This window comes from Tyto alba, unplaced genomic scaffold (assembly GCF_018691265.1).
Source record: "Tyto alba isolate M040663 unplaced genomic scaffold, T.alba_DEE_v4.0 Super-Scaffold_5, whole genome shotgun sequence".
Classification (NCBI taxonomy): domain Eukaryota; kingdom Metazoa; phylum Chordata; class Aves; order Strigiformes; family Tytonidae; genus Tyto; species Tyto alba.
The window spans coordinates 3,417,940-3,441,010 of record NW_024881326.1 but is presented as its reverse complement, the minus strand read 5'-3'; the positions used below and the strand labels follow the sequence as shown (position 1 = coordinate 3,441,010).

The 23,071-nt window shown below is 42.6% G+C and overlaps 1 protein-coding gene across 5 annotated transcripts in view; it reads right to left on the bottom strand.

Moving 5' to 3' along the window:
• Positions 1-5,504: 5,504 nt before the first annotated feature.
• Positions 5,505-23,071, bottom strand: part of AMOT (angiomotin) — a 61,185-nt gene continuing 43,618 nt past the window's right edge. For all 5 annotated transcript variants that reach the window (XM_042807431.1, XM_032983379.2, XM_032983380.2 and 2 more), the window contains exons 8-13: positions 13,196-13,345; positions 11,579-11,769; positions 9,216-9,338; positions 8,312-8,544; positions 7,231-7,455; positions 5,505-6,214 (exon numbers count right to left, since the gene is read on the bottom strand). In XM_042807431.1, the coding sequence (XP_042663365.1) occupies positions 6,114-6,214; positions 7,231-7,455; positions 8,312-8,544; positions 9,216-9,338; positions 11,579-11,769; positions 13,196-13,345 (1,023 nt within the window). In that variant the 3' untranslated portion in view covers positions 5,505-6,113. The remainder of the gene's footprint in view (positions 6,215-7,230; positions 7,456-8,311; positions 8,545-9,215; positions 9,339-11,578; positions 11,770-13,195; positions 13,346-23,071) is intronic.

Here is a 23,071-nt window from a genome sequence, read left to right as displayed (position 1 = left end):
TGAAGATGCCTTTACCACGTCGGAGAGAAGCACCCGGCAGCGCGGTGCTGGCACGGAAGGAAGGGCCGGCTGCCGGCAGAGCCTTCTGTCCAAGCGTGCCGCTCAACACGCCTCCCCGAAAGGCAAGGGGACACAAAACCCCGGGTCTTTGGGGACCTTCGCTCCAGCCTCCCCTCCCCAGGCCGCGCTGGCCGGCCCGCAGCGCTGCCGGCACGTTGTGAAACGTCCAAAGCCCCCTCTCACACCCGTTTGCAGATGGGCCGCGGTGGTTTTGTTAAATGAGCCAGCTATTAGCCAGCTTCTGTAGCTGTTGGGTGGGTTTTGTTTTTTTGTCTGGCCGGGGTTGCTTTTGGTCTTGTTTCTACTCCGGCATGCCAGAGAGATTTATAGAAACAACATCAAAAGGCCTGAAAGCGTAGGGGATGTATGTGCTAAACTGCCCACTGGCCCCCGGATTTGCCAGGCTGGTATTTATTACAGCACTGGCAACCCAGGGAGGCATCAACTATGTTAAGATCAAATTCAAAAGTCAACAGTGAAAATGCATCAAGGCTGAGAGCGTTCAACCAGCTTCCCAGTGATCCCTGCTCCTTCCCTCCGACAGCATGATGAGAGCAGGACGATAAATTGGAGGCAACAAAACACACCAGAAATATATGAACAAAAAGCACATTGGCCTATTGAAGACTGTGATGTAGAAAAAATACTCACGTGCCTGCAGGTTACTCATGTGCTGTTACCCTCAGACGTCTGAAAAATGGTCCAGCCATCAAAGCAGCGGTGACCGGCACCGGCACCACAGCTCAAAGTGACGGTGAGCAAGTGTTGTTAATCTGATTATTAAAAAGGTGTGAAAGCGTGCAGAGTTTTGTGCAGCTGCAGGGCCGGTCAGAGATAAAAATAAAAAGTGATGCTGAAGGAAAGAAAATGGAATGACAATTATTTTTTCCTGCAGAATCTCCAATTAGGAGTTGAAAACTAAAAGGAGGCCAAGCAGCAGCGAGGACTAGATAAGGTGAAGACTGGTTTTGTTTTATAATCAATAAGGTTTTCATACCACGACAATTTACTGCAAAACAAGCAAATCAGTGGGAAAAAATTGAAAACACGGGACCCATTCTTTAAAAAGACACAAAATATTTTTATAACTAACTACAAACATAACGATAGACATTTACAAGGTCTCTTAGTGCATATTTACACTTACTCTTTTGTTTTCTTCCCTAGAATTAAAGCTGCTGTAATCTTCAAAGACTTTAGGGCTGTTTCAACAGCTGAATTACAAAACAGCTCAGTCACAAATTCCACAATAAACTCGATGGTTTAAATAAAGAGGAAAAAAATCATCCACATGATTCACTTCAATATAGATTTATATAGGAAAGATCATTCTCTTGACACGTTTTCTAAGGTTGTGAAACGACAAACTTTTAGTACTTCAATTTATGCTTCGGTATTTTGGATCCTAAAGAGAAGCAGCTAACCGGACGCTCATTTCTCGCCTTTTAGACCACACGCCTGCTGGAAGGGAAAGCGGGTTGAAGCCATTTGCCCCCCAAAGCTCCTCCTCTACAAATGGCAGAGACCCAGCTGAGAGCCCTGCTCCCCAGCCCAGATGGAAGGGCAGCCCCAGCTCTCCCCGGAGGCACGGCTCGGGAGCTGCGCGGCTCCAGACTGCTCCCCGGTTATTTCAGCATCCCCAGTGCTGGCCCCGAGCGGAGCCCGAGCTGAATGAAGGCAAGTGTTCCAATACTTCAGAACTCGGAGCAACGCAGGCTCGGCTTGAGTTTAGGAGGGCAGATGGTCGCCTTTTTCTTAAATCTCACTAGTTTAGCGCAGCTCTAACGGTATGGTTGGACAGCACAGTGCAAACCAGAGGGGTTTCAGTGCTTCTGAAAGCCGAAGAGATGATGTCGCTGGAAGTCAGACTCTAAAACCAACTTGGAATAAGATCTTTTTGAAAAGAAATGTATTTTCTTCATAAATACAGTACAATTACATTTTACAATGTCTTTTTACTTCCTAGACATAAAAATGCTAGCTTTTAAAAAAAGAGTTCCTATACAAATACATGAAAAGACACCCACCTCCCCACAGCCCCCCTGCCCCTGGCACGGAGCAAAACCATCGGCCGCGGTGTGAAGCAGCGCAGTGAATCCTGGCCTAACCTGTGCCAGCCCTCGAAGGGAGGGAGAGAAAGCCAAATCACCCCCAGGGTTTTGCTTGCCCTGACTGCACCGGGTTTATATCACCACCATTTTATAAGCAATGGGAAAAGCACATGGTTTGGCCGCGGCTGTCGGGAGTCACTGTCCGGGTGTTGCGGCTCACGGGACGCGGCTGTTACACATCTCAGGCGCTGCTGGTCCTCGGTGTGGGCTCCTGGAGCAGGAGGTGTCCTTGGAAACGGTTCTGGCCTAAAACTCTGCAAGTCCCCTCACTCAGGCAGCCTCAAAAACGAAGCAAAGCTGATGCCGGTTTTCAGCCTCTCGCTCTACAAACTCCCCAACAGAGGCGGAGACCACACAAAGAATTTCAGCTCCCCGACAGTACGTGCTGACCCCAGCCACCCTTTGCAGGCTCCTGAGGAGCAACTCACAGATCCCCATGAGTCCTCAGACCACAGACAGACAATTGCTGCTCTAGACCCCACCAGAGTTGCCAGGTGGGAGCTATTTGAAGTTAATAATGACATTGGGCCAGATGGGAACAAAAGCCTCTGGATCTCAGGCAGTTCCCTGAGCTGTCAAACCCCAGAGGAACTGCCCAAGCGAAGGACTTAGGAGTTTGGCCATTCTGTAAGCAGTGAAAAGAAAGAGGAAAAATAACTAGATTTTCTTGTTTTGCTCTACAAAGAAGAGTATGTGGCTTTCTTTATAAAAGCTACAATTCTGTTTCTAATACCCGAGTTTAAGAAAAACTCTTGGTCTAAAATTTTGGTTTGCAAAGAAGGTCATTGCAATCATTGTGTTAAAAATCACTTTCTACTAGAAATAAGCTCTACAGAAGGAAAAAGAACTAGGTGTGCAGTTTGTCTCCTTAAAGCAGTTTCTGTTTAAAAACAAAATAAAAACCTGTACAGAGAGACTGGAGACTATAGTACACATCTTCCTCAAAGCAAGCAGCTCTTTTACATTCACATCAGGATGGCTCTGAGGAAGCTCGAGGGAAAGAATACATTCCTGATGGCTCCTAGTTTGTCAGCACAGAAAAATGACCTCAAACTTCCACATCAAAAGTTTTGGGGGTTTTGCTTTTGGAAGAATTAAAAAACTACAAAATAGGGCAAAGAACCTCACCTAGGTGATGTAAAAATGCACCATCTTCTTCCAGATTTACTTCCACGGGCACAGAACTGCTAAGGTTCCTGCAATCCTGATGGTTTGGACTGTCAGAGACCACCTGGATTCCATTTTTGGAGGAGACAGTTGCTGTCCATAATCTGTATTTTATTCACAGAAAGCTATTATGTCCTTTTTTCTTTGTAAAAATAGATTACAGTGGCATTCAGTTTGAAAACAATGAGCTGCAAAGAGGACAAATTATTTGTACCTAGTCCAGCCAACAGCCAATATCAACTGGGGAAAATCAGTTTTCCAGAACAGATTTTACCTATAAAGGACCCATATTGTCCTAGATGTATTTAAAATTATTGTGAATCAAGCAACCTGGAACTGTCTATCTAGAGCCCTACAGTGGCAAAACTTCTTTCCTAATGCCGAGGACTACTTGTAGAGATGGACTATAATTTTTCCTGACTTTAAAAGCACAGAAAAGCACGCAAACCTCTTTCTCCCTCTCTCACACAGACACTCGATGGAGTTTGATCTCCCTTATTGTTCACTCTAAGCCCAAACCACAAAATATAGAAAATTATGCTGAAATGGCAGGAAGATGGACACCTTGAGCTAATGAGAAAAGATTCTCCTGCATTACAAACAACTGTGGAGGAGGAAGAGAAATCACTTCAAATCATCCAGAGTGGGCATTTTTCCATGGAATGGGATGGGATTAAGAGAAATAAATGTAAGACAGACATTCTCAGGGATGACAGCAAAGAGGCTGGGAACAGTTTGTCCAGAAAAGGGTGGAGAACTAATTCAGACAGATTATTGGAATACACTTAGAATCTACCACACTGTCCAGAAAGACATTGTCCCATACGGCAGAGACAGTCAAAGCTTTACAGCACAGCTCTGAAGTGTCTTAAGTAGTGGTGATGGAAGGGGTTTGTGCTGCCTGTTAGAGCAGTCACTGGTAAAGCCAGGCTATTTAGACTTAGTTCGTATCTTACCATATGAATTTTGCCATCTCTAACATCTCTGGGTCTAGAAATAAAGCCTGTAGAATGCTAACAAGCAGCAAATCTGCCAGAAATGATGGCAAGTGTTTTTCTTGTTTTTTAAGTGATTATCACTAGAAGACAAACAGACTCCAACTCACAGCTGATCTTTAGGCACCGCTACGTCACCCAGGCAGCAGACAGAAGGCACCTCCTTTCACCTCCCAACCCTCCTCCATTGTGAAATTTATGTTCAATCCATTGATCTGGTAAGGCCATTTCAATTGGACACCGTATCAGTAGAGCCAACTGCATAGGAATTGAGGACATTCACTGTTTGATGGTTAATTCCTTATTTCTGGGGTGAAATGATCTGAAATAAAAATCTGGCTACTCTAATGCTTCACAGAAAACAGACTAGCCGGGTTCCCAAAGTGTGACCAATGGCTAATTAAATATTTTAACATTTAAGTTAAAAACCAGTATTTTTTAACAGAAATTAATATTGAAGTGTTTTAATAAAATGCAAACACAGTAACAAAAAATACTCATTTACTTCTATTGGTCTTAATATCTCCTTATAGCATCTGAAACCAAAGCATTGGTGCACCTGTGGTAGTTTCCAAAAATCTGAAAGTGAACCTGATGACTTAAATGTGTAACTTTTCTCTGTAATGCCTCTGGGACTTTCTTTAAGCTGCTCTCTCCAGTTAGATGAAGAAAAAAAATATTTTGGAAGGAGAGAATTTGCCATCTGAAACTTTACACAGAGCTTCTCTTTAAAGCTCTAAATCTGAGGCTTTGCTGTATGAAAAAGAATCTAGTATCTCCAAGAAGGAGGCACATATAAAGTAGAAGGGTATCTGAAATATAGAAAAATCTGCTAGGGAGAATGATCTCCACAGATGTAGCAGATTAAGTTGCTAATGCTGAAAAGCAGCAAGGCTTGCCACTTGCACTATGGTAAATCTGGAGGAGTTCTGCTAAAGCCAATGGAATTATAATGGCGGAAATCTGATCTAACACATGAGGACTGAGCCAGTAAACTCTCTTTTTTTAATTTACGTAAAACATGAATGCAATATATTATTTACTATCCACTGTATAAATTATTGAAAAAGTACTTAAGTATAAAAGTGTGGCAAATCTTTCAATGGAACTAAAAACGTGAAATGCGACATTAATCATCAGAGTAGGTTTTTTTAATAAAGAAATAACACAATTTGGGAAGTAATAAAAAAAAAAGAATGTTACCACACTGAAAATGGAAAATTTTCCAGCCTATGAATGTGAAATACCCATTCCGGTTTCTTACACTGAGTGTAGAGAGAAAGTGTAAAGAGAGATCTCCCCTGATCACAACTCAAATTTATAAAAGTTTCTCCGAACACCTGTATTCTAAAGTCATAAAGTGATGCTCACAACTCAGTCCCTGGTTCTGATCATATAAGGCCATTATGCTCACCTTACTGCGTTCAAGCTGGACATTTAACCAACAGCTGTGAGAGTAGGTACTTCTGTTTAAGAGATTTAAAGAACACTGAAATGAAATATCAGATGCAGTGCACCTAAGTTCTTGGGTTTTCTCCAGATGTTACCAGATCCAGTATTTAAAAAATAAAGGGGGAACCTTCAAAGAACGAGTGTTATGGGTTTTTTTATAATTTAGAACAAATTATAAATTAACCTGTTCATACTTTTGAGACATAATATACAAGAACAAACAGCTGAGTGTTCTTTTATTACTCAGGTACTACAATTTTTTCCCAATAAAAATGTCTTTTAAAAATTTCTTGCTACTGTATCCCAGCTCAGATCCTGGTACAGCCTTTCAGATGAGGTATTCTACCATCTCTCCATCTGGGAGGTCCTGCCCCATGGTCTGAACAGGGGCTTTTCTTTCAAGAGTGCTGGAGTGGAAGAGTGGCCCATCTAAGGGATGAGGAAAAACAAGAGACAATCAAAGCTGTAACTTCAATGAGATTAGAAAAACTACGTTAACATTTTAAAAGCCATCCTCTATCATTGGCCAAAAGACAGCTAACAACTCCTTATTTAATTTTAAAAAATCCAATTCTTCGCGTATGTAGCCAGACAAATAAAGATATTTTATCAAATTCCCTTTGGGTATCTCCCACTGATACACAATGGCATATAAAACTGGAGTGACTGCATTTAAACCAATGTAGTCAGTGTAGACTTTCACCACAAAACCTGTTCCCCTGTCTCCCTCGATACTCATTAAATAGCACAGTACGGGCAAGAAGCATAGCAGACCAGCCAAATTCACTCTTCCATAAAGAACAACATAATTGTAATGTGTGTGTAAGTAGAAGAGGCAAGGTTGTGTAATCTGCATTGATTTGGCAGAGTGGGCTGGAAAATGAGCAGCTCTTGCCAGCTCAGAGCTCTGTGGGAAGCAAATTCAGCTTCTGTGACAGTCACTGTCAGCTGGATCTACTTGTGCCAACACTGAAGTCGGTCCTGCGACTGGGACAGTGTAATAATGAGACAGCTTTATCATGATAGTTACCTTTCCTTCTTCCTCCCCCTTATCTGAGTCCACTTTGCTTTGAACACCCTCTAATACGCAATGGCCAGTTTCTACAGCCCATTTTCATACGCTGTTAAAACGCTACGTGCTACTTGCAATTTACTTCAGAGTAGACACTGACTCAGAGGCTGTCCTGGGATTTGCACGTACCTGCTCCAATTCTTAAATCTCACTATATCTCTCTACCATGTGTATGCTACCACTCTTAAGGCTCCTTTTCCTTCAGAGCATTTGCGACCCCTCAGAACACTGTCAAGGTTGCCTCTGAAACCCATCTGCCCTCACAAAAACTAACCCCAGTTTTCCTGAATGGAGAAAGGGCTGTCAAGGTCTGCAGATCTGATGGTGTGTCAGTGGCAGGGGACGCTCTGGGAGAGCAGCTGAGCTTTGTTACCTGTTTTGTCTGCACTGTAGGCCAGATTGGTACTGGGGAGTCGTCCTGGTGTGGGAGCTGCAGTGGAAGGTGCAGCTTTGCTTTGTTCATTCCCCCGGTCAGTCTGGGTGCTGCAGTCTCTGCTGCCTGTTTTCGAGTGGGCTGACAGCAACGGGGTGGAAGGAAGGACAGGAGAGGGGGTGGAGGGAATGGATTCGGAGCGATATTCTGTTCCCAGCAGAACACCTTTGTGAAAAAAGGGAAGAAAATTTCACAGTCTCAGAAAACTAACTGGTATCAGTTCTGCACCCCTCTGTAGTACTTGCTCTAGGAGCTGGAAAGCACTCTGTGCTCCAGCAGACTGCACTAATTTACCTTTCTATAGCACCTTTCACCACTGGGTGCTGAACTACCTGAAGAAGAGCAGTATCCTCATGTTACTGCATGCAAAGATAGGCAAGCGAGCACTAACACCTTACTTCCCTGTCCCTAAGCAGTGGCCCATCTATGGCAGCATGAATCTGCCACATCTGCACTCTGAAATCAGCTGCAACAGATTCTCATTTATGTTTCAGGGTCTTTTAGTCTCACAGAGAGGGCCTCTGGGCCTGACTTCCCCCCAGGAAAAAACAACATCATCTAAGATTTGCTTTGTTACAACTCATTTTCTCCGAACAATGGTGTTGAGCCATTGCAGACAGGAGTCATGTTAGTGCAGGCACACCACTACGGGATAGCAATCCTGATTTATATCTCTGCTCCTCCTATTCAAGGAGACTTTACACCTTCAAACAGCTGTAACATCACAGCTGCAAGCAAGCGCTTGGAAACTCTGAAAACTCTTTCTCAAATATCCCTAAATTCAGGTACCAAATTGGGAATAAAGGCTTACATATTTTAATGACAGAGCCTGGACATCAGAAGTCACTATTTCCCCAAAGTGATTAAAACAAGCGGTTGTTCCAAATGTGCCCCATCTTGCTTTCTGCACATTAGGCCAGCTGATCTGTCTGTCCAACACACCTTCTTCCTTCTGCTGCTCCTGCCTCACCTCTAAGCAGTGACTCGTGTATCCGAATTGGCACTGTTATTCAAAAATTACCTAGGCTGCCTTTCCAGCTCTTGTCCTCCCTCTTCTCCTCCAGGATGGGCGTGCTGCTCAGCGTTGACGAGTGGGACAGCAAGCCCGAGCCAGCGTTTGAAATGGACATCAGCGACTTGGCGGGTCTCATTGAGGAGAGCTGGTCTGTCTTACCCGGCTCCTTTCGGGAGCGCTGCTGCAGGACTTTGATCATGGCATCCTTCTCAATGATCTGAGCGTGCAGAGTCTTAATCCTTTTTGGGAAGTACAAAGAAGAACAATGTACCTGTAGTCCTGTCTCCTTGCACTGAGGCCTCAGTGTCCCCACGGCTGTGACTAGGACTCCCTTAGGCATTTGGGGAGGCAGAGACAGGATGCCAGTGATGCCTTCCTGCACTGAATACTGGCCGCTCACTGGCCCACCAGAACAGATCATGCATGAGACTTTGTGTATAGACGCGTGAGAGAATGGCACTGAGATACCCACCCACCTTTGGATACTGGAAGCTGCTCTAAACCAGCCACGGAATAGGCTTTGAGACAAAGCTGAGAGTTATGGGCACGACATGAGACTGACAGAAAGAAGAGGATTAACACGCTTTGGGGAGTCTGCACTGGACCTAACCCCAGGGAAAGCAGTTCTGTGAGACAGTTAAGAGGTGGCTGGAGCCTGGGGTCTGATGAAGATGCCCTGAAGAGAGAAGATGCAAAAAATCTAAGACAAGACTTTTTTGCATTAGCCCTCAGTATCAAGACAGGTTTTGGATTGCTGTGTAGATACTTCCTTGGCCAAATGAGCATCTGGCATCCTACATTGTTGCTACTGCTGAAGACACAAGAATTTCTGGTTCTGATGCGTCTACCCAGACAATTAATTTAAAATTCCTGTCCTAAAGAAGCCAGATAGGACCGAACTGCATTTTACCTTCCCTCCATGTCGAGACACCTCCTGTTAGCAAGCAGGATCTCTTCCTCCTCCTTCTGAATGCGAGCTTCCAGCGAGGTGTCATAGCTAGGGTTAGGCGAGTGGCTGATCACTGTCGTGTCCCTGAGAACAAGCAGTAGAGCAGATGAAGGACCAGCTAAGGTTGCTGTTTTCTTCCTAGCAGCACAAAATTATTGCTCAAAAGTAACAATCAAGAATATCCACTTTTTTTTCAGTCTAGGCTGGCTCAGCGTCTTACAAAAATTCAACCCCCCAGTCCTAACGAAAGAGTTGCAGAAATACCCAAGTCATTACAATAGTCAATCTACTGTCCATCTCAGGCCAGTCAATAACTGATTCACTGTACTACTGTAAACTGATCGATGAGGTAAATTCAAGGACATGGGGAGGGAGAAGGACAGTATAGAACACTAGGCACTTTTCTTCCACTGAAACAGCGCAAACTTCTCTTCAGATATAAAGCTTTTTCCCTTTCCCTTCTAAGAGGATCATACAGGGAATCTGAATATCAAAGGGAACCAGGCATAGAAGTTTCTTACGCAGTCCTAAGCAGCTTGGTCCAAAAAACTTGGAGTGGGCTGAAAACAGTTTTAGACTGATTCCATATAGTGCCTGATGTTAACACTGTGACAGTTGTTCAGTCCACTAACCAAAACATAATGAGTATTTCATTCTACTTGTTGCTGTTCCATCAGAACAAAGTCACTGTGCTATGTTCTGTATCACTGTATGACTCATAACATTAAGAGCATGTTACTGACATAGCTATGCATTAACATAATTAGAAAAAAAAACACACAAAAAAATTGGAGTTGCCAAGAGCTCCAATTTCTTGTAATAAGAAATCTGTTCTCTCAGACACAGCAGGTCTAAGAACTGTCTCGTAATCGTACCTTTACCTCTGCAAAAGTTCAGATTGGGAACAGCAAAGCACCGATGTAAAGGGCATAAGAAGGTCACTCATCAAAGAAACCTAACCCAACCCAGATTCCTGCTTGTTCTGTAAAGCATCCTTCCTGCAACCTCAGCTTCCTAAGTGATGGTATTTTCCACTATCCAAAAAAAGGGAAAGAAATTTGTGCGCAGTGTAGATGAGGTTGCCACTGCAATTAGTGGAATCCCTCACAGCCTATACTGTTGAAGGAGATACTACAGTTGCCAACTGCATATAAACTTGCAGAAGTATTGACACTAATGGAATAGTCTCTTTTAGGGGAGAAGCAGATAGAAGGAAAAACAGAGATTGGCTCTTTCCTGACTGGAAGGCATTCCTGTTCATTTAACAAAACCTGAACAGGCCTAACACATCCCCTATCATTCCAGGATAAACAATATACCAGAGCCCTACTTATCAGCACACGCTGGAAGTATAACATGGCCTCTAAGGACAAGCAGTAGCAAGAGCCTTTAGAGAATCTCTGGGGAGGCGCAAAACAGTGCACAAGAAGCATCAATACCCTAAAATAACAGACTGCTTCTGGAGCAAGATAAGATAAGTCTTTAAATACTAACACAGCAGATCTGCAACTTTATGCCTGTAATTCTAGTATGAACTTATGAGTTAGGAAGGCAGTTGCGATAACATCCCTATTTGAATCTGGTTTATGAAACAATCTAAAATAAAATCTGCTGTCAAGAACCAGAAACCAGTGAGCGATGGAATTATATATTAGCAATGCCTAATGCTAAAGAGTTGTACTCCAATAACAGCTCCTGTTTACCAACTAGCTGAAGCACTTGAGCTTATTTACAGCCATAATAAGTGTTTCTGTACAGTTGTCTTGGAATGTGAGCTTGCTACCAAACTTCAGACACCCTTCCCACCCCCACAAGCAGTGCTCTCCATACACAGCAGAATTTCCTAGTAGATGTTTCTGGTTAGTAACCATGTTGAGGACAATACCACAAAGTAATTTGCAAAAACATTCTGGAGAACAAGCCAGCCATTCAGGATGAATGATGTGAATCACCAAGATTACCCCATCTCACATGACTTCAGCGAGGACCGATTCCTGTTTAAAAAAAATAAAACCACTACCCCCTTTTCATACACCTATTTTTGAATCAACAGCTTCTAGGAATTGCTCAGAACAATTCTAGTCAGGAAAATGGCTCCTGCATGTGGAACAATCTTCCCCCAGAAAAAAGTTTCTGATTGTTGGCAATTGCACAGCTCCCAGAAAAAGCAGCCAAGCTCCACTTGCATGCAGAAGTCTGAGAAGCTGTTCAGACCACAAGGCGAGGTGTCACGGGAGGGTGGTATGACAACATTCCTTGGTGGGAAATATGACATTCAACTGGAAAAACAAAATAATCCCTGTACTATGAAAAGTCTCATTTACCTCTGAGCAGCCACAGTTGCAGCTGCATCCAAAGCAAACTGTCTCATCACACTCTCCTCCAGGTATTTCTGTTCCCACTTGGTCATGTCAGCTTCCAGAGCAAGAATCCTTTCTTCCTTCTCTCGCAGGAGTTCCATAAGCGCCGTGGCGTTGTACTCTGAGACGTTGGCAGTCTGAGATGTACCCTGACGCTGATTTCCAAAAGCAAAAAGAGAAAAAGTCTCAGGATGCATCTCTAAGACTCAGGGTTGGTTTGTTTGCTTTTTGTCTGAAGGACAGAGGCTGGTCCAGAGCACCACTGGCTTGGCACAAGAACTCCCAAGTGAAATGCAGCGGCCTATGCTGGGTTGGGCAGAGTAGGTGATGGTGATGAACTGAAACATCTGCATCTTCCAACACTGTTCCAGCAAAACACTAACTAGTACACAACAGTTATCGTACTTCTAAAAAAAAAATCTCCAAAATATTTTTAAAGGATTTGTTTATTAAATCAATATGATTATTATATACCTATGGATTAAGTAGTTGGGGATTAAAAATAATTTAGTTCTAAAGCAAGATTTGAAAGACAGGTTGTGTGCATTTTCAAAACAAGAAAGAGTGCACATTTACTGAGCTAATAGTTCAACAAGTAAAATGCACAGTTTTATACTGAAGTCTCATCTGGGACTGGCAGGATATTTGACTTTAAAAGAAAAGAAATTGGGCAGACAACCTATTTTATGTTGAGCTCGGAATTCTTAATTATGACAAGAAAGCTATTTTTTTGTGTTGACTCAGGCTCAAAGTCAAAAACTGTGGGGTTCAGAGCACCTAATCTTCCAAAGGTAACACAGAAAAGTTTATCAATTTACTGTAACTCCTACTAAAACCAATACAAAAATATAAGTAAGATTTAACTATCTGTTCTTTTGCAGAGGGGGAAGTTGGAAGATAAACATGACCTGAAACTAACTGTGACTTAGGACACACACCTGCATCCTATTTCCAGTAAAATTTACAAACCTGACAATTCACCTATGTTTGACATCGTTTGAAATAAAACTAAAACTTCACATCCAATTCATAACACCACTGCACAATCTCCTCATTCATTCTTTTCACTCAAAAAGACTCGTGTTACAATCATAAGAACATACTTTATGTGAAGCTCCCATCCGTTTCCATCAGCTGCATTTACAGAATTAGTTTTGCTGTTTTGGTTTTGTTTGGGTTTTTTAAATGCAAAAGCTTTTTGAAGGGCTTTTTTTCAGGCCGGCTGTTAACAAATTTTACATAAAATCTCAAACTGTGAACAACAGATTTAAAATAATTTACAAGTAACTATAACCAAGTTACTTAAAGATAGAACACAATCTATCTATATGGCTATGTCTGAATCTTGCCACATGACAGATCCCCTATTGCTCTCTCATCTAAATTTTCTGGTTGGAATGGAAGAATTAAATCAAGTAAAAACAATACAGTGGCCAGCGAATTCATGATTCTAGCTACCAAAAGAAAAATATGTTTATTTTTCAAGATGGAATAAAACACTGCTCTGCTTTTCTGTGTGGTGTAGGGTATAGAGTACAATCCTATGAGAAACCTAGTATGGCACAGGGGAACCACGGGTACCTGCTGCATCCGGAGAGATTCCAGTTCTCTCTCCAGCCGGGTCCGCAGCCTGTGTTCCAGCTGCTCCCGTTTCTCGCACGCTGCCTGCAGCTGAACCAAGGCCTGCTGCATCTTCTCCACCTTTTCAACGTAGACCTGCTTCTTTTTGAGCTGAAACGAAGGGAGATAATGCAACGTAAGTTAAATAATGAGGACGAGTGAGTGAAGTTCTGGCTTTATACACAATGCAGAGCACAGCAACACCAGCCGGGAAGAGCATGTCCAGGTGACTGCTGTCAGTGTGCCACGGGCTCCTACACTGGACTCGACACTCAGGATGTCACAAGCCTTTCCCATCTCTGCTTTCCTGCAAGGTGTATTTGTTCTTTTTGTCCTCAGCGACCCCATGGTAACGATGGGGAAACTGAGGTAATTATCTGTTGCAAACGACTGAGAGCAACCAAGGACTAGACAGGGCATCTGGGTTCATAACAGTGTTTAAGTGACTTGAGACACGTTTCCAAGGTAACTGTAGCAAAGACAGCATTTAGAGCTGGTCCACAAGTTGGGAACACTTCTCAGTGCAATACTGAAAATTGCTGGCAGTGGTTTTATGAGATTTAAGCAGAAACTGAATCAAAACTTGCAGGATCCTATTCCAGTTCCACAACAATAAAATAATTAATAAGATCAAAGCATACACTAGACATTGCCCATGCTCTCTCCACACGGTAGCCAGGTTTACTACAGCAGTCTGGACATTCATCTCTGTCATCTTGGCCCAGTGTGACCCGAGAGGTCCTGCTCCGTTCCTTGGCCCTGCCCTTCTGTCCTCCTCCATCGTTCATCCTGCAAACCATGCTGCTACCCTGCCTCATGATAAACAATGAAAACTACCACGCTGAGACCCCCAATAACTGTCTTAGCAAGGTTAATCCCCAGTTCAGGCTGAATAAAACCAAACTAAAATATTAATAAGAAATAAATAAATAAATAATAAACTAATAAGCCACACCCAAGGACCAGATCTATTCTAATATATACAATACTGTACATCTATGGACTTAATTTTCTGTTAAGGAAAAGACTAAAAATTGCAATTAGCTGGTCTTCTGCAGCAAATCTGGGGCACTGCTTTTTTAGCTAGGATTGTCATAGACCCTGAAGTACAAAAATAGCAGGAAGAAGGCAGCTTTTCCCAACAGTCAGAGCCAAAGTCTAGAGAAGCACCACGCTGCAAAACACAGACTCCCTTATGTGAGCTCAAAGAGCTACTCTACAGCTTCATGGAAGAAAAGTCCGCTGAGGAATATTAAAGACAAAAGACACCACTTTTGGCTCAGGAAGTCCTTCTTGGAAGTGGAAAGTATTCTGGGAAAGTATCGCTGTTTGTTGGCCCCATTCTGATAGTGTTCCCTAGGAATCTGCTCTAAGTTTTGGCAGTGACAGGATCCTAGGCTTCCTGGGCTTTGATCCGAACAACATGAGCCGTTCCTACATTGCACCTTCCTTCTGAAAAGGTCTTATCATGTGTTTCTTCAAAATTTTCCCTTTTCACGCTCCTGTTCCTTGAGGCAATCCAGAGACTGCAATGTGAATAGCAGAGAGAGAAAAATCTCCAAACACTATTAATCCCAGACATGGTATCCTTTTCTTTTCTTCATAAAGTCAGCAGGCATCTAATCTCACAGCATGAATGTTGCTGCCCTAGAGGATTTTCCCCAAACAAGTATTTTATAATAAAAGTTACAATAAACAATGAGTAATCCAGTCAAAGGCCTTCCCACCAGTGCATGTACAGTAGAAAGGTATTTTTATTCTTTGATTGCTCAAGATTTCAAGCTTCTTTGGAAGGAGAGGGACAAGAACATTTTAACACAACTTAATATTCCACTGCAGCTCTGCAGAAAATCAATAAAAATGTTATACTGAATAGATTTTTCTATTCCACTGCTTAATAACACTGATTTAAGCTTTCTCAGACTCCAATAAAGTATAGATTAATGCACTAGTTTTACACTTAGGTTAACAGCACCTCAAAGTAGTTCTGTAACTAGCCAAAAATTATAAACTATGAGTCAGCAGCAGAACCTAGAAATGGAGAGCACCCAGTATCTTGGTTTTCCATATGAGATTACTGACCTGAACAAGAGTAAGGAACAACCTAATAAACTCACTAGCAGCAAAGTATCATGCCATTGAGCTGACTAATAATCTCTTGAAAATCAGCTCTCCTCCCCTACTCTTCTGTACAAAAAATTAAGGAAGGAAGGACGGACATTTGGTCTCTTACTACCTACCACAAAGCATTTAAATTTCTGAAAAGTTTTTTAACACACAGGTAAAATTCTCCTTGCAAAAGTAGCTGCCGACAACATTTTACTAGTTTCATAATTAATAAACCTGAGTATGTGTGGATTAACATTTTGGCCTGCATTCAAAGAATACCAAGAGCCCAGCCAAAAAAGAATTAGGACACAGAAATTCCACTGAAATGTTCACTTTGAAAGTGCTCCCATCAGCCAAACCTGCAGGTGAAACATTGCAACACAAGCGGTTGCCCAATTTACCAGCACTGCCTGCACATGCCTAACTCATGCACCAGACCTAAAGTACAGGCATGGCTTGTTCAGTGGCTTTTCATAAAGACAACTTTTTTTTTTCCCTTTCACAAAACACACCTCATCGTCCAGCATCAGGAAGAATTAGGAATATTAGAAAATCTGGGGTTTGTGCGTGTGTTCCTTTTAATGGTTTAAAACCAGAATTAATCCAGTAATCCCTCAAATAACTCGCAGGTTTTTGGAACACGGATGTTTGGTAAGTTTTAAAGGCATGTATGTGCTCCAGACAACTCAGGTTTCCTAATGTGTCTTTTAACACAGTTATCCTTTATAGATGAGATTGTTTCATTTCATGTAGTCACTGCACTCTGTCACCTCACTGCACATGCTGGTAGTGCCATTCATTCCCAGCTCTGCCATCTCCGCTACTGCAAGCATTTGTGAGGAATAATTTACCCTTCTGTGAACCAGGATTCTACAGTGAAATCTAACTTTTAATAATTTTTAAAAAAATCGTTCTGACTTGATCCATCCTCTCAGTGTAAAGAGGATCAGGAATAATACTTCCAAGCACAGAGGGATTGCGTTACCATAAATTGAGAGTATGATTGCAGACAGGAATTGGAAACAGTTTCCTGAGTATTGCCACGGTGCTGCAGACATAAGTGGCAGCATGCTGAGGCTTGTTCTTGGTCATTTGCCATGGATTCCCCACCCTCTCTCTTCCAGCAAAGAACCAAAACTGGCTGCTCAGTGCCAAGGGCCACAGTAACATCTACCACGGGAGAGATGGCATCAAAGGACGCTGGAATTCTCTCCTCTGCAACAGGCCTTGCAGTGAACACGTGCTCTAGATAAGAGTTCAGTTCTGAAGCTTTACAAGGATGCAGTCACGCCCTTTGGTATATAATTTTAAATAAATTTGACAAGATAGTAATTTTCCTTTTGATGGTACTGCATTAACTAAGAAGCAAGCTCATACTCACATAATGTATCGTAACTGTTTTGCCTTGAAGGGTGCTCTGAAAATGTGGAGCATTTTACTCATAGTAATATCTTTATTATAACACCTCCTTAAGACAGTAAGATCTCAAATAACCTCAGTGCACATCTGGAAGCACAGCAGAGCACTTCAGCATGACTGTATCCCTTCCCAGCATTTCCTACAGCACATGGCACAACTTTAATCATGTGCGTATCTTCTCCAGGTCAATCCCTGACTGCTTTGGAAAAATGTCATAACCAAGTATCAGATTCCAGGCTTCAACTCTATCAACAAGATTTTCTAATTAAACCACTGTAAACAAGAGCAGTCACTCTCCAGTTCACATCAACTACGATGTTTACATAAATTCTGCAACAAGACTGAGGACAAGAAAAACAAAATAGGCAAGGACTGGCTTGGGTCTCTGCAGAAATCTAGTACAGAAAAGCGCAAACTGATGCAGGGAATACCCCTGAAAGATTCCCTGGCCTCTCAATCAAGTATTTCTGTCTTCATTTTATTTCCTCTATCCCTTGTCAAGACTGCTTCCTGCAGTTGAGAGCCAGCTGGGAGAAGCAGGATATGCTTGGGATTCAGAGGCTTCACTGCTCACAAGAGTCTGGCTGACCTGAAGAGCAATCTATTTCCAAGTTAGTCAGAAAGATTTACTGCCTGAAAACGTCTGCACACCGGTATCCCCAAACTGCAGGGCTTGCAGCAGTGGAAAATGAATCAACCACTCTAAACATCCAAGGGTGAAATGATTAAACAAAGTCACTAAATCTATAAAACTGAAACTAGCCCTCACAATCTTTTCACAGGAGAATAGACTTCCTAAGACAACGCAATGCCTGGCAACAGGCAACCTGCACACTTCTCTGCTACAGAGAGCATTTCTTGCGTGGTCTACAATCAATGGCCAAGGACAAAGCATTCCTGTCAGAAATAGGGATGTTTGATTATTACCACAACTGCCCAGCAGAAAAGGGATTAAGATTCTAAATGCCAAACAAATTCCGTTCCTTCATTTGATTAGGCTTCGACAAACCATGCAATCTCTTTCAGGGATCCCAGGTCCTTGCAGAAAAAAGGCTCTGAAGGTTTCATGCACACAGCCCGGGGAGCAGGGGCATATAGGAATGGGGAAGTTTCACTGTCAAGTCACTAGAAGCAAGGGAGGTAGAGGCTGTAACATCCTCTGGAGTGGAGCTGCCTTTGCAGGACAAACACAGTCCTGGACATAGCAGGTGAGGGGAATGGACAGATCATCTTTTGTAAAGAGAATCATCGCTTCCAGATGCGTTACTCAGCAAAGAGTTTTTCTGGGGAAGAAGAGAAGACTTCCTGCATAGCTAGCAACAATTCAGAAACTCTCTCAGGCATTTTGACAAACCCAGCCATTACCCTCTTCATCTTGGACAGCTCCTGTTTCAGCAAATTGGTAACACTCGTCAGCATCTGCTTGTCTCCCACCCACTATTTCTGATGTCTTCAAAGTCCTTTTCTTAATATATTCAGGGTGTTCTCATTACATTCTGGGTTTATCCTAAAGCTGAATCCATTCAGATGCAGCTGAAAGTGTGTTTCCCCACAAGAATTTGCCTGCTATGGCAGAAATGCAGTTTTAAAAAAAGCCAGCCAGCACGTTTAAACCACCTCTCCCTCTTGCAGTTGGAAAATATTCCTCTAGGATGCCTTTGAACCCTCAGTTTGCTTCAATTCAGGCTCAATGAGACGCCACTGGCCTCAGCCAGCACTCATGCTGAAGCAATTTGGTAACACTATCCTCTTGCTGGGGAATAGTGTTTGTTGCATGGGAATGTCATAATGTCGCCTCTCAGTTTGCTTGTGTTAAAACAAGTTATAACTCTCAAAGCCACCTCTGGAAAATTACTAACAGGCAGAATATGAGAGATAGCGACATGGCAATAAAAAGCCAGTTCTGCACTGTTACAAGAACGCAGGTCATTGAAGACACACATGCATACTACTCACAGGGAAGAGAGGGAGTTTTCTCTCCTCTCCATCAGCCACCCAAAAAGTGTCCCCTTCAGAAGCAACTCTGTCCTGAAAGGAGTAGTTATGCAGCTCTGAGAGCCTAAGCATTTAAGTGAAACAAAGCTGTGGAGACGAGGAATATCTTTTTATAGACCCAGAGAAGCGTCTGGAAAAAAACAGACAAGCCTTCAACCACACAAACTCTCCTTTGGGTCTCCTCCCTACAAGCCAGAGCTCTGTTCTGAAAGTATCTCAGACGCGGCATATAAAGTACAATAGATGTCATCTGGAAATTAATGTTTCTACATTTCCCCACAGACAGAACCCTCAGTGTTATCAGAAATAGTGCACTATTTCTCTCCACAATAGCTGAGTGGGAAATGAATATAGTATCTTAGTTCTGATATCTGGTTTCTGTTGAATTCTGATGGCTGAAAGATCTTACAGCTTCTCAATACAAGCCATTTTTAGAAAAGATATTTCATTCAAACTTATTCCCTTCCCCCAGCCCCCAATTTGCACCCATTAGGGAGGATTGTCTGGCTTCTCTATCCATTGCAAGGTGTGTGCATGAGGATGGCAGAGAGTAGATATTTATATCTTCGTAGTGGTAGTCATTATTTTTCAAAGCTGTCTCCTTAAGGCACTCATTAAAACAGTGGCTTGTAAAGTGGTGGAGCAACGGAGTACAAGTTACACTACTATAAAAAAAAACCCACAAACTTTTTTTAAATTGAAGTGTGGTCTTCCATGGTATGAATTAACCAGAGTAAGCAGAAATGACCAAGTTCAATAAAAGTTCTAGAAATTCATTTAAAAAAAAAAAAAAGAAAAAAAAAAAAGATTAAAAACAGTAGCAATTATACCCTCTACATCCAGCAGCTGTGGTTAGATAAAGTATTTGGTATCAAACTCCCTCCTGCAATATTACAAGCCTGGTAAGGACTCACAGTAAGCCAGCATTTAGCCGGAGTCTCAGGCTGGTCCCTTCTGTAGAGCCAGCAATCCTGCCTTTGACCCAGAGCAAAGAGAAGTTTAAGCATCTGCTCTGTTTGCTGAAGGCTCTCAAGGTGCATGCTAGCAGATGTCAGTCAAATCATGGTGACGTGACTATTTCAAATGCTCAGGCATACAGGCCATCTGTGACCATCTTCCAGCTACAAACTTGCTACATGCTGCACCCATTCAAGTGTTTACCTCAAAATTGAGGCCATCATGGCAATCCATGCTCCAAAATGAGAATTTTTCATTGTTTTAGCTGCAAATATTATTATCACAAACCATTTCTGACCATGACAGATGTTTTTAAGCCAGCATGCATTTTACCGCAAATATATTCAATTTATCTCAAATTTATTGCATGTAATGAAAATAATATGAAGTTTTGATTTTAAAAAACACAGACTAATACTTCCCTAGAAACGATTTTAATAAGCTGCTGACTTATGCATAACTGTGGAACATCTACTAAAGGGAAGAACAAAAACGGAGAAGTAAAAATAGGGGTTAATAACTGGGTATCTTTATGTAAAGAGGGAGTAAATTTTAAATACTACATATAAAACATATGCATACTTAGCAAGTCTGTGCATAGATATTTAAGTTTGTTTTAAGTACTCATGATCACTCACCCTTTTTTAGCACTTTTCAGAAATAAACTCCTCTCTATCAAAAATTTTAATGGCAGCTTGTTCTAAATTTGAAGTCATTTCACCCCTGCTAACAGATCAGGGAAAGCATTCTATGAATGTCTACTTTTGCTTCCAACTGCTTCACACTATACTTTGGTATCTCCAAGATCATTCCTTTCTCCATCACGTTTAGCATCCCTGGATGCTAAAATCCAGTATATACCTATAAAAGCTCTCAAAGCGCCACAGGAGTAGACAAGTATCTGCATTTTACAGATGGGTGGTTTTGTCCAAACTGGCAATTCAGGCAAAGGATTTTAAAAAGAATCTGGAAGTTCCAATTCTAATGCAACATTTAAACTTGGCTATAGTGATATATGACTTACAGCTCTCATTAGAACGGAAATACTCTTTTATGAAGAATCTGGTGCATTTAAGGCAGGGTAACTCTGCTTAATAGGAAGTCAAAACGGAAGGGGAAAAAAAAAAAAAGCTGAAAACTTACATTACAGGATGCAACAACTGAAATATGCACACCCCCCCCTCAGGCCCTGAGCCAGAGTGGCTGCCAAACCTTAGCGTAAGAAACTCCACCCTTTTCTGCAGGACTAGTTTGGAAATTCCTGACAATTACAGGGACTAGTAATTCAGATTAAACTGGCAGGAATAAAGAAGTAATTGACAAATTGTTCCTACACCTTGGTCACTGAATGTCACTCACTCAGGCTGACACAGTCCCTTCTAAATGGTGCCCTGAGCACTGAACAGCTTGCTTGGCTGTCTTTCAGAAAGTTACCAAACATCTTGAGGATTTGAGAAGTTCCCACAATTTAATACTACTGAGGCAAGAAATGCTTTATAATCCTAAATCTTTCATTAAAAAGTGATTTGGGAAACCTGCAAAAGTGACTCTTTACCCCTTCTGTTTCCCCTCATTCCCCCTCACCCCTAGGAAAAAGCAGAGTTAATTCCTGCTCCCTCACTGAGACACTTCCATATTTATCTACAGCAGGAAGGGTGGCACTTCCTCTGCACCCTGGGATTCGAGCAAAGGTTGGATGCAAATGACCACAAGCCCTCACGCAGGGCATTTCACTGTAAATCAGCATACATGGTTTTTTTAAGTTATCATACAATCTAGCCCAGAGTTACTCACCTATTTTACTATTCTACCTAGGCAGAAATACTTTGCAACAGCACTGGACCCAATTCTTCTAGTAAAATGAGAGGCCTTTTGAAAAAACAAACCCATACAATTACCCTTAAAGGCTTCAGCTTTACTGTGAGGGACCCAATATTAGTGCCTACACAGAGGTTTAACCTAGCCAAGTGCTGTGTGCTGGCCCCAGCTGATCACAGCACCTCTATACACGTTGACTCGAAGCATGTGAATAGTTCCAGGGAAGCCACACTAAAAGTGTACTTGAAGTTAGTCACACATCAGACTTTTAGTGTAACAAGGTGCTGAAATCTGAATGAAAGCCAAAGAGCTCCAATACACTGTAGGATCAAATGACAGAAGAGTCTCAGAGCCAAAGAGAATCATGTCATGTTTAAATTACCCCTATAATCTAATGCTCCCTGTCCCCCTGGGCAACAAAGGTGTGAGTCAGCCTTGCCAGGAGATGCTGCAATTTTAGTGGAATCGATGGGTTTGTCAACTGTGTGCAAAGCTGAGTGTGGCCAGTGATATTTAAGCATTCCTCTGACTCTGTTCTTCCTTTTTTATTATTATAATTTGTACTGTACAGAACCTGGTTCCCCAGTGATGGATCACAGGCCGGCGATGCTAAGTGCCGTACAAATGAAAGCTCCCTGCCCTCAAAGCTCACAGCTAGAGTCTGGGACTGTAGACAAGAGGCAGAAACACAGAGGTAGGGCAGGCCAAGCAGGCAGTCTCTGGGTTAGCGTGAACAGCAGTAGGCTCTGTGGCCTAGCTCCTGCCAACCATGTTGTGAGCATCACAGCAAGAGATGGTTCAAATCAACCTTGCCAGTGTTTGTAGTGAAGGCAAGGACAGTCTGGGAGAAAGCACAGAAGTGCTTGTTCGGGGTGGGAAGGAAGGGCTGCTTGGAAACTGAGATGGATAAAGGTAGAAGACATCCTCTCAGCAACAAGGGCAGAAAAGAAACAGGATTGGGTAAGCCACAAGGGGCCTGGAAGGCAAAGAGGATGCGGTGGAGAAAGGAAAGTGAAGTGAAGCACTGGGGAGAAAGGCTAATAAGGTATGACGGCAGGTAACCCAGCAACAACACCCGGAATGAGCAGAGCAGATCCAGGAGGGGAGAGATTGAGGGAGGGCTTCCATGAAGCTGAAGCGATTGAAAGAAGGGTGCTGCAAGGGGCAAAAAGTAAGGACACTAGAGAAAGAAACACGGGGAGTTTCAGGGAGGCAAATACAGAGCTTAGAGAAGAGCAGGCTAAAATTAAGAAGGCGGCTACATCTGTACCTGGGAGAGGATGAAGGCAGGCAAGACAAGATAGAAGGATGTTCACTTTGTATATGTTCATTCCTCCTCTCTTGGAACAATGGGATCCTGAATGGAGAGAGAAGTAGAAGCAGACAAGGGAAGGGTTTGAGGAATGTCTCTGAAGACAGCAAGATGCAGGTGAACATAGGCACAGAGCTCAACTGAGGGTGGTGGTGAGTGCTAGTAGGCAGGAAGATGGCAGAATTGGAAGGAGGAGAGACCAAATCTGCAGTGGAGGAAGTGTGCTT